At 41.5% G+C, this 12,128-nt stretch overlaps 1 protein-coding gene across 2 annotated transcripts in view; it reads right to left on the bottom strand.

Annotated features, from left to right (window-relative positions):
• The window catches only part of SERPINI2 (serpin family I member 2), a 208,331-nt gene that overhangs the window by 175,563 nt on the left and 20,640 nt on the right, over positions 1-12,128 (bottom strand). For both annotated transcript variants that reach the window (XM_077292936.1, XM_077292937.1), the window contains exon 4: positions 1,578-1,772. In XM_077292936.1, coding sequence (XP_077149051.1) covers positions 1,578-1,772 — 195 coding nt within the window. The remainder of the gene's footprint in view (positions 1-1,577; positions 1,773-12,128) is intronic.

Raw genomic sequence — 12,128 nt, 5'->3', positions numbered from 1 at the left:
GCAATAAATAATCGTTTATTAATTAAATACATGTCCAGCAATTTGCACACACACTGTACTAATTGCATTTATCACTCACATCTATATATCTACCTATTATATATGTATTTACTATATGTAATCCATCTCTTCTATCCTGTCGGCTCCTGCAGTGATTTTACAGAAGCCGGCAGATGAATTACCGGCTTTTCTTCTATCTATCTTTCTGTGCAATATCAATACATATATGTATATATGTGTGTTACTGATATGTACAGGATGGGCCATTTATATGGATACCCCTAAATAAAATGTGAATGGTTGGTGATATCAACTTCCTGTTTGTGGCACATTAGTATAAGGGAGGGGGGAAACTTTTCAAGATGTGTGGTGACCAATTTCACAAGAAAAACAATGGTGTGCTTGGTTTTAACGTAACTTTATTCTTTCATGAGTTATTTACAAGTTTATGACCACTTATAAAATGTGTTCAAAGTGCTGCGCATTGTGTTGGATTGTCAATGCAACCCTCTTCTCCCACTCTTGACACACTGATAGCAACATTGCAGAAGAAATGCTAGTCTAAGGGGGTCAGATTCCTTGTAGGAATGATCAGAACTGACACCCATTATGTGGTGGTGCATCATCTTGCTGGAAAAACTCAGGAAATGTGCCATCTTCAGTGCATAAAGAGGGAAACATATCATCATGTAGCAATTTCAGATATCCAGTGGCATTGAGGTTTCCATTGATGAAGAATCGCCCCACTATCTTTGTACCCCATATACCACACCACACCATCAATTATGGGTGTCAGGTCCGTGCTTTCCTACATGAACAGTTTCCTGGAAAGTGGATTGGTTATTGTGGGCCAGTTGAGTGGCCACCAAGGTCTCCCGATCTGAACCCTTAGACTTATCTTTGGGGTCAGCTGAAGGCAATTGTCTATGCTGTGAAGATACGAGATGTGCAGCATCTGAAACAACGGATACTGGAAGCCTATGATAGCATTTCTTCTGCGGTGTTGCTATCAGTGTGTTAAGAGTGGGAGAAGAGGGATGCATTGATAATCCAACACAATGGGCAGCACTTTGAACATATTTTATAAGTGGTCATAAACTTGTAAATAACTAATGAAAGAATGAAGGTATATTTTTTGTTTGTATTCTAACCCCTTCCTGCCCTTAAAGGTCGTCCAGCACAATAGCATTTGGCCATATAGCTGGATTACAGCAAATGAAACTGTGAAAAATTTGGATTCTGGAAAATCCAATTTTTTTAATTCAAAACTAATTTGATTTGGATCATCTCTGGTGTTCACCACACAAATTATCAATACAATACCGCACAGTATGACCAATGGTGCGGCCGATGTTTGGGCCCTGAGCAATCTAATGTTTAACATTGATAAATGATGTTAGCGGAAATACCCCTTTAATAATAATGATTAAACTATTCACATCATGATATAATAATTAATAATAGAATATTTTTGTTGTTACACAATGGGTTACTATGTAGAAGGAAAAAAAAATCTTTTAAAAAGGAAGATCATAAAATGACAGAGCAGAATAGACACAGCAGAGAGACAAGGTTACCAAGCTTTGCGGCTAAATGCAGGTTCATCATCGGGACCTTGGCACTAATGCCCCTCTTCACGGTGAAGTTTTGTGGATGCGTGGCATCTGGACTAAACTTGTGTTCCCATTCTCCTTTGAAATAAATAGCATTGACCAAAATAAGTCTTGTGAGTGGCCCAATGTCTCCACTTGAAACCATATTTCGGATTTTTCCTGTACAAAGAATGATAGAAAATAGATGTATTTAGAGGAGAGAGGTGGCCCTGATATAATCCTTTCTCTAAAGAGCACTTTTGATTTCAGTTTTTTTCTGAACTGTACATGACATGGCTTTTATAAGCTTGAGGATTTATGTGAAGGAAAAGAATTACATAGTTTGGATGTGTCCGTCTTGTATTCCTTTCCCGCTGACATTTTCAGCAGTGACCAGCATCCAGTTAGGAAATGAAATTATTTGATAGCTATATCATAGTAAAGAGTTACCAAGAATCCTCAGCGGCTGTCTTATTTAACCCATTCATATTATTATCATATTTAGAACATGATTTGTAAGAATAACATTTTCATAAACGTTATGGATTTTTTACTTGGTTCAAAGTTAAAAAAAAAGTCTTATTTCCTGTCACCTAAACCTTATAAAATGATGCATCAATGACATTGTTTTATATATGTGTCACTTAAAGGAGTATTCCCTTCTCCTTGATTGTAATATTTAGTAGGTGTGATAATACTACTATTAGCAAATACCTCCAATTGGAAATGTAGTACAGTTCTTCTGATTAGCTATGTGGCTGACTTCTTGTGCAGGCTTAGGTGCCCATGGTTACGGCCACTCATATAGTGTCAGTTAGTTAGTTGTTAGTGATCAAAACCATGGATACCCAAGTTATTGCAATGCCTGCACATGGGGTAAGCGACATAGGTTATCAGAAGAACTACACTACATTTCTATTTCAAGGTATTTGCTAATATTATTACACATGCTACATATTGGGATTAGATCTTAGAGATGGGAATACCCCTTTAAATTGACAGGCCTCCCATCTAGATTCTTCTCACAGTGAAGACGTTTCAATGACTAATCAGCCCATTTATGTATTAAAGATCTTCTATTGTTTTTTCTCTTTATACAAAAGCAAACTTGTGGTTCAGCAGAAGCCACCTTGATTTGTCCTGTAGAAGAACAAAAGATTACTAAACCCTGGACCCCTTGATCACGGGGGCTGGCCTTCAGTCGCCGACTAGGTCCAATATAGAACTAATGAACAGGAGACTAACCCCTTTGTGCTTTTAAGGATTTCTACTAGAATGTTCAAGAATTGTGCAGAAAATGTTGCAGACTAGCAATCAGTGAAGGCAACTACTTTTCTTGTTAATTTAAAGGGAATTTGTCATCTCCATAACATGTAGCCATATAGGGGAGTTAGCCCGTATAATAATGTTTAGTTTATGAATCTGTCCCTGCATTCTGCTGAAATTCCTCTTTAATTCAATATCCTAATTAGGTTGCTAGGTGCACCCATGGCACAGCTGAGCAGGTCAGAGCATTATTCCTCCCCCAGATTTTGCATGACTCTGCCTCGCTCTATGATGGTGGACAGTGCTAGGTTACCTGGAGCGAGCGCTGTATGAAGGGAAAGCTTGCTCCATTATGCGCTCACTGTAGGAGCAGTAGAGCATGCATTCACACAGCCCTTGCTCCTCTCTGCTGCGCCCACTTGCTACACTTCGAATTGTAACGGAGCTGCCATAGAGAGGTGAAGAGAGTGCACACCTCAGCTTTCTTCAGGGCAACAAATATGCAAGTGTAACACCCCAGGTAACTGGGTGTTACAGTGACATTGCTTTCCTCTCGGGGAGGGTAATGCCATGCTTGGAAGCGAGGAAGGATCCCTTTACAGGTAAGCAGCACATCCAACACTGTTCTAGCTCCAAGCCAGAAAGGGGAACTTCCCTATATATTTTGGCCTGGGGGTGGAGTTAGTCAGTCTGTGAGAGCAGTCTGCAGAGATTGTGAGAGGAGAGTGAGGCGAGAGGAAACAGAGAGATAGAGTCTGAGAGAGGATATCTGGGGCTGTGCAGACCCGTGGATCTGCAGCTCCTGCAAGGAGAGAGGAACAGAGCAGTCTGTAGGAGACTGAAAGGGGAAGAGAAGCACAGGAGAAGTAAAGAGGTGGAGGGAATCTGCAACTAAGCTTCATCCACGCTAAATCGCAGAATACCGGTAGCCAGAAGACCGAGGTTGTGGGGGTAACTCTATGCCCCACAGCAGAAACTGGCAGCCAGGAGATTGTGCGTCGCCTGTCCACCATCAACACCTGAAGGCACAGTAACACATAGAGCCCAGAGTCATCTAAGAGACACCTGTAAAAAAGGCTCAAGTTACCTGCCATGTGGGTAGTGTCCTACCAATAAGGGGGACAGTGAGAAAGTGAGGACCTTGTGTGAGGTCTAAGGCAGCAAGGGACTACAACACAGCACAGAGAGGAAGGCTTCAAACTGCCACAGTGACTGACCACCCATTTAATGACGACCAGACCCGGTACCGAGTACCCCTAGGCCATGGCGGGAGCTCCACAAGTATGCCATAATACTTAAGGCACTTTGGATATCAATACAGTCTACCACTGGGGCACACCCTTACAGCATCTATGGATTTCAGGGGGTACCAGGTTTCTCCTGGAGGGTACAGGAAATCTTACAGCTCACTCAAAGCTCTCCTCCGCAAGGAAATGTCTAATGCCAACTATACTCATGAGAGGCAGGAAACCAAAAATAGCTGTCCTCCTTTTTGATGGAAACATTGGTCAATATTCTTAGTCATTGATTGTTTCTGAGATGACAGCACATCGTTACAACTATCAAACCCTGCAAATAATTTATGACCCTACTTTACAGGTGAACGGGCATGCATATTCCTGTAATCCTTCACCGGAAGCTTATGTACATATGGAAAATCTGAGTGCGTAAGTAACAAGTATGGTATATTAGGAACCTTTAAGGTTTAGCGAATGTGATACAGAGCGAAGAGCCCGTGGAGATCACTGATAAAAACATAGAGTGAGAGAAAATAAAGAAATGTGAAAATAGAAGACATTGTTCCTGTTACATCCTTATTTCTGTAAAACCCACAAGTGTGCTGAGCCGCTGTCCTCTGACAAAGATAATAACCTCCCAACAAATCGAATATAGATGGACATCACTAAGGAGATGGCAACTTTCTATAGAAGGATCAGGAAAAAAGCAACATTAATGAGATTAACTTTTAAAATTTTTTTAATCCAGGTCAATTGTTTAAAGAATTGCTATGATAAAGAGGAACTGCCATCAGATCAGTAGTCAATATTACTTCTATTTTATCCCAACTGAAGCCATGAGAAATCTGCTTTGTTCTTTCTTTTAAAATCCACCATACGGTTCCAGAGATCTGGGCCATTTTATTTGGTGCAAATGTTTATAGTGTTTGCTAAGGGAACGTGGCTTATATGATCCTCAGGGGCGTTTCTATAAGGTGCTCTGCATTATTACCCTGTATGCCATGCCTCCTTTGTAAAAAAACAAAAAAAGGTCCATATCTCTGAAATTGTGTGGCGGATAAAAAACAAACAAACAAAAAAAACGGAATACTCAGGGGAGTGGCGGGAATAAAATATGATTTAAAAAAAGGGCACTTTTGGGTTAGTAATCGGTCATTTTTAAACAGCTCTGTCTTAAATGAGGTTGTCCACTACTGGATAAAACCTTATTCATTGTCCCTGTGTGCTGTATAATTAAAAAAAAATGTATACTTACCAGAAAGCAGATAAGTGGTTCCAGTCCAGGTGGTAAGTATACATTTTTTATTAATTCATGCAGCACATAAACCTTTCAGCAACACCAATACTTACTCTTACTAGTATTATTATTATCATTTATTTCCTTACAGAACTCCATCCTTGGAGGAGAGAGCAGTAGGTTTGAGCATGTTGCTCCTTCTTGAGCACAAAACCACATCCGCTGCAGAGTTCGCTGCCGAATGAGTAGCTGCCATGTAATAACCCCCTTCACTGTGGCCAGTTTTCATTTTTGTACTTTTGCTTTTACCTCACTTTCTTTCAAAACCATAACTTTTTTATTCATCCACTGACATAGCCATATGTGGGTTTAATTTTTGCACAAATTAGAGTTTTGTATGACACTCAACCACTAACCATGAGCGGAGAAAAAGTTTTGGTGTTATCACTCATATTCTCTGAAAAAAGGCAAAGAAAGAAAAATTCTGCCAGGGGTATGTAAACATTTGAGCACAACTGTATATATACACTGCTCAAAAAAATAAAGGGTACACTAAAATACCACATCCATACTAAATACCGTATCACTGAATGAAATATTTCAGTTGCAAATCTTTATCCATTACATAGTGGAATGTGTTGAGAACAATGAGACATAAAAATAATCAATGTAAATCAAAATGAATATCCCATGAGGTCTGGATTTGAAATGATACACAAAATCAAAGTAGAAAATCAAATTACAGGCTGATTCAACTTCAGCGGAAATGCCTCAAGACAAGGAAATGATGCTCAGTAGTGTGTGTGGCCTCCATGTGCCTGTATGACCTCCCTATAATGCCTGGGCATGCTATTGATGAGGCAGCGGATGGTCTCTTGAGATATCTCCTCCCAGACCTGGACTAAACCATCCGCCAACTCCTGGACAGTCTCTGGTGCAACGTGACGTTGGTGGATGGTGCGAGACATGATGTCCCAGATGTGTTCAATTGGATTCAGGTCTGGGGAACGGGCGGGCCAGGCCATAGCTTCAATGCCTTCATCTTGCAGGAACTGCTGATACACTCCAGCCACATGAGGTCTGGCATTGTCCTGCATTAGGAGGAACCCAGGGCTAACCGCACCAGCAAATGGTCTCACAAGGGGTCTGAGAATCTTATCACGGTACCTAATGGCAGTCAGGCTACCTCTGGCTGTGTGGCCCTCCAAAGAAATGCCACCCCACACCATTACTGACCAACTGCCAAACCAGTCATGCTGAAGGATGTTGCAGGCAGCAGATCGCTATCTATGGTGTCTCCAGACTTTGTCACATCTGTCACATGTGCTCAGTGTGAACATGCTTTCATCTGTGAAGAGCATAGGGCGCCAGTGGTGAATTTGCCAATCCTGGTGTTCTGTGGCAAATGCCAAGCATCCTGCACGGTGTTGGGCAGTGAGCACAACCCCCATCTGTGGATGTCGGGCACTCAGACCATCCCCATGTAGTCAGTTTCTTACCATTTGAGCAGACACATGCACATTTGTGGCCTGCTGGAGGTCATTTTGCAGGGCTCTGGCAGTGGTCCTCCTGTTTCTCCTTGCTCAAAGGCTGAGGTAGCGGTCCTGCTGCTGGGTTGTTGCCCTCCTATGGCCCCCTACACCTCTCCTGGTGTACTGGCCTGTCTCCTGGTAGTGCCTCCAGCCTCTGGACACTACGCTGGCAGACACAGCAAACCTTCTTGCCACAGCTCGCATTGATGTGCCATCCTGGATGAGCTGCACTACCTGAGTCACTTGTGGGGGTTGTAGAGTCCGTCTTATGCTACCACGAGTGTGAAAGCAAAACCCACATTCAAAAGTGACCAAAACATCAGCCAGAAAGCATTGGTACAGAGATGTGTTCTGTGGTCCCCACATGCAGAACCACTCCTTTATTGAGTGTGTATTGATAATAGCCAATAATTTCCATCTGTTGTATATATATTTACATTTTTAAATATGTATAATTTTTTTAAGCATCTTTCTATATGGTTGATTCATTTTAAAATTATTTATTTTTGGATTGGGAAAGGGGGGTAATTTTAAAGATTGATTGATTGATAGATAGATAGATAATTTATTTGTTTTTATTTGTTTTCATACCTTTTTTATAAGCTTTCACATATTGTTTACAATAGCTGCATGTCAATTTTTTTTAGTATATAGTAAAAATGATGATAATTTATGAAGCCCAACTCCTGGTCAGGCCTCATAGGAGTACTAAATGGCTGCAATCAGGGCCTTTAATAGGCCCTCAACTACCATGGTAATCCCAAGAGGATTGTAATAATTTAAAAAAGGGGTTTTCTTGACTTATTAAACTGATGGCCTATCCTTAGAAGCTAGCAGTTGACACCCCACCAATCAACTGTTTTAAGCTCTGGCTTTAAAAAAAAAAGCAAATGAAGCTGGAGCACTAACATATTGATGACCTTTTATACAGCGGGGCTTGAAAGTTTGTGAACCCTTTAGAATAATTTTCCATATTTCTGCATAATTTTGGCCTAAAACTGCATTAGATTTCCACACAAGTAGTAAAAGGAAACCAAATTGAAACAAAAAAGTGAAAATTAATAGATTAATTCATTTTTAAATGTCAGTGGGAAAAGTATATGAACCTTTAGGATTGTCAGACAATTTGAAGGACAAACTAGAATTTGTGTTTTCAATCAATGGGACAACAATCAGGTGTGAGTGGACAACCTGTAATATTTAAAGAAGCACTCCTATCAAAGTTTTTATCCTCTTAATATATTGCAATCATCATATTATATAGCACTAAAAAATACAGCGAAAAAACGGAGTATACAAATCCCAAAGACCATAGTAATCATCAGAGAAAAGAATTTATGTTTACAAAAATACATATCAATAAATAATAAGTATTATCACCCATACAGGTAGGAGATACGGAAGGAACCTGAAGGTAAGCTGGTTCAGGTGGGAAGAGCAAAATACTTCCAGGACAAGCACACTATCAACAATTATACTATTTCATGTATTGCCCACATAGCAAGGGAGGTTTCAATATAGTATAGGGGTGCCAAAGGCAGTACCCCACATAGCACTCCTAGTCAATTAGTTATCTATGCATGCTTACCCATGAAGTGAACGGACTGCTCTCCCACTTGCCCCAGCAGCCCCCTGATGCGCGTTTCGTGGTCAAGCTTTCTCAAAAGGGGTTGGACATTGACCATTCTGATACCTTTAAATAATCCGCAAACCATAACTGCCGCTGATTGATGGCGCATGCGCACCAGAGACCAGGCTCCACAACCCCCATAGCCGTCACCGTCATGTGCGCATGAGGCGGAAATCCGCCAAGTGATGTCATCTAACATGCGCACATGAAGGGTAATGATAGCCGCTGGAGAGGTGAAGTATAGTGGAGTCGTGCTGCACTTGTGCACTCTCAGTGGCCATTTTTCTGTAGCCCATAGAAGCGGCCATCATACAAGAGATAGAACATAGATCTATATACAGACCGCAGGGGGAGAAACCTCAGGGACAATCTCGTGTGGAGTCTCTATGTAGCCACACAAAAATCTTTTTTTACTACGGGTGGCCCTAGAGTTGGATGCTTCCCCTGCGGTTCATGTGTCGCGTCTCCGAACATACTTAGATGTGGGACCTTCAAAACATCTGATGGGAGCAGGGAATACAAGATTTGAGAGTATATTTCGTGCAACACCACACATGTGGTTTACTATGACACCTATCCCTGCTCCCTCATTTATGTTGGTCTCACCTCTAGGGAATTAAAAGTGAGGACACGCGAACACGTGAGGGACATCTTAGCCGCTAAAGAGATAACGGATGCATCTTTAGTAAAGACCTTACCAAGGCATTTTAGGAAGTACCACGACTCTGACCCCAGTGGCTTGAAGGTGAGGGGCATCGATAAAGTTCATGGAGGCATCAGGGGTAGCAATCTAAATCAGCTATTAGCACAACGCGAAAGTTGGTGGATTGTCACCCTTCTGTTCCCCAACCTGTGCTTATGGACTGGATGCCGCTGTTCCACCGGTGTTTTTGATTTCTCTAACACCTAGTATATATATTTTTAGGACATTTTCAGTATTATTTATTTGGTGGGTGTTTTAGTCTCCTTCCTCTCCGTATATAGAGTCGTTTCCACCATGTTTTTATTGTTTTATGTTCTTTTGTTCATTGTCCTTTTTCTTTTCTTTTTACTTAGTATTCATATCAAACATTCACGCTGTATGGCCCGGCTGCTTGAGATCATCGTCGTTCTGCTCTGGATCTTGCCTGCCTCCCTGGGTATTGGGATGAATAGAAAGGATGTGTCTATCGTTATATTCACCATCTTCTCTTAAAACAGAATTGTTATGATTCCTATCACTTTTATACACTTTACATTTGCACTCCAGTCACTTTATTATCATAAGGAAGTTTTTTCCTTTTTTATCTTGTATCACATTTCTATAGTGATTTGTATCATGTGATTATTGTGCACTTTTGTCACTTTAGCAACATTTATGTCATATTTCTGTATGATTGTTCTATCATGCTCATTGCTTATCTTGATATGACTTAATGGCACTGAATACCTTTTGATTGTATATATGTTAAATGGAGTGGTTAGGGAGGAGGTTAATATATACAGACTTATGTTCGATCCCCTGTAAGATGGCCGTTCCCATGGGCTTTAAAATAATGGCCGCTGTTAGCGTGCATGCGCAGTATAATTGCAGTGTGCTTCATCTCTCCAGCGGTCTGTATATAGATCTATGTTCTATCTCTTGTATGATGGCTGCTTCTATGGGCTACAGAAAAATGGCCACTGAGAGTGCACAAGTGCAGCACGTCTCCACTATACTTCACCTCTCCAGCGGCTATCATTACCCTTCATGTGCGCATGTTAGATGACATCACTTGGCGGATTTCCGCCTCATGCGCACATGATGGTGACGGCTATGGGGGTTGTGGAGCCTGGTCTCTGGTGCGCATGCGCCATCAATCAGCGGCAGTTCCGGTTTGCGGATTATTTAAAGGTATCAGAATGGTCAATGTCCAACCCCTTTTGAGAAAGCTTGACCACGAAACGCGCATCAGGGGGCTGCTGGGGCAAGTGGGAGAGCCGTCCGTTCACTTCATGGGTAAGCATGCGTAGATAACTAATTGACTAGGAGTGCTATGTGGGGTACTGCCTTTGGCACCCCTATACTATATTGAAACCTCCCTTGCTATGTGGGCAATACTTGGAATAGTATAATTGTTGATAGTGTGCTTACCCTGGATGTATTTTGCTCTTCCCACCTGAACCAGCTTACCATCAGGTTCCTTCTGTATCTCCTACCTGTATGGGTGATAATACTTATTATTTATTGATATGTATTTTTGTAAACATAAAGTCTTTTCTCTGATGATTACTATGGTCTTTGGGATTTGTATACTCCATTTTTTCGCTGTATTTTATGGTTGTTGGAATTGTCCTGGTAACCCAGTAAGTCTGGGTACTAATTTTGGGAGAGCTCGATTTTCCTGCTGTGGGCCACAAATTAAGATTGCACTTCATGATTTTTTGTTTAAATATTATATAGCACTGTATACTTACAATTGTTCATTTTGCCCTTCTACCAGTTAATTGTTTTCCATTAGTTGTATAATATCATGTGATTAGTAACTGACTAGTTGAATCCTTCTAAACTCTATGTAGAAACAGGAAGTCAATTTTCCCAGGATGTGTCATGAGTGTGTCACATTCTGATGAGACCCCTGGGGGTTCTGAGATTAGAAGGTCACAGCGTTTAATCTATCGCAGGTCTTTAGTGGCCGTTTGTCTATTACCTTGAATTATAGTGGATTTACTTTATTTGGTGCTGAAAGCGTTAAGGAGTAGAGATGGGCGAACCCGAATGTTAAAGTTTGAGTTCCATACCGGATACCTAGTGTCCATGCATGGAGCCCAAACACAGACTTCTCCAGGAAGTCCATGTTACTGTTTGGGTTCGGCAGCCTGAACAAAACTTCTTGAAAGGTTGCAGCACAGCCAATCAACTAGCTTTAATGTGTGGGCACCTCTGGGTTAATCACAGCCATGTCCAGTATTGCAGTGGCTGTGATTGGCTAACGCACACTGTGTAAAGAAAAAAAAAAGTGAGGTCTCGTCTATTTTTGATAACCAGCTCCGGTAATACCGACATTGGGAAGCTACAGCCCTCAGTTGTCAGCTTTATCTTGGCAGGTTATAAAAAAAAGAGGGGCCCCCACACCATTTTTTAAATTTGTTTAACCCCTTTCTGCCATAGGGCGGAATAGTATGTCTGATGGCAGATCCCATGCTTTGATGCGGGTTCCGGCGGTGAGCCCGCATCAACGCCGGGACATGTCAGCTGTTTTGAACAGCTGACATGTACCCGCAATAGGCCCAGGCAGAATCGCGATCCTCCCGCGCCTAGTAACTAGTTAAATGCCGCTGTCAAACTCTGACTGTGGCATTTAACAAGCACTTCTTGCCATCCATCCGGAAATGCGAACACCACTGACCCGTGATCAGAGGTCATCAGTGCGTTGGCATAATAACCAGAGTTCTCCTGAAGACCTCTGTGGTTGTTGATGCCAGATTTCTGTGAGCGTCACCCTGTGGTCAGCACTCATAGCAATGCTGTAATTCTACTACATAGGAGCGATCTGAGCATCGCTTCTATGTAGAAGAGCCAATCAAGCTATTCCAGCTTCTAGCCTTCCATGGAGACTATTGAAGCATGGCAAAAGTAAAAAAGAAATGTTTTAAAAAATATGAAAAAATAAA

This window comes from Ranitomeya variabilis, chromosome 2 (assembly GCF_051348905.1).
Source record: "Ranitomeya variabilis isolate aRanVar5 chromosome 2, aRanVar5.hap1, whole genome shotgun sequence".
Lineage (NCBI taxonomy): Eukaryota > Metazoa > Chordata > Amphibia > Anura > Dendrobatidae > Ranitomeya > Ranitomeya variabilis.
This window is presented reverse-complemented; position numbering and strand designations above follow the sequence as displayed.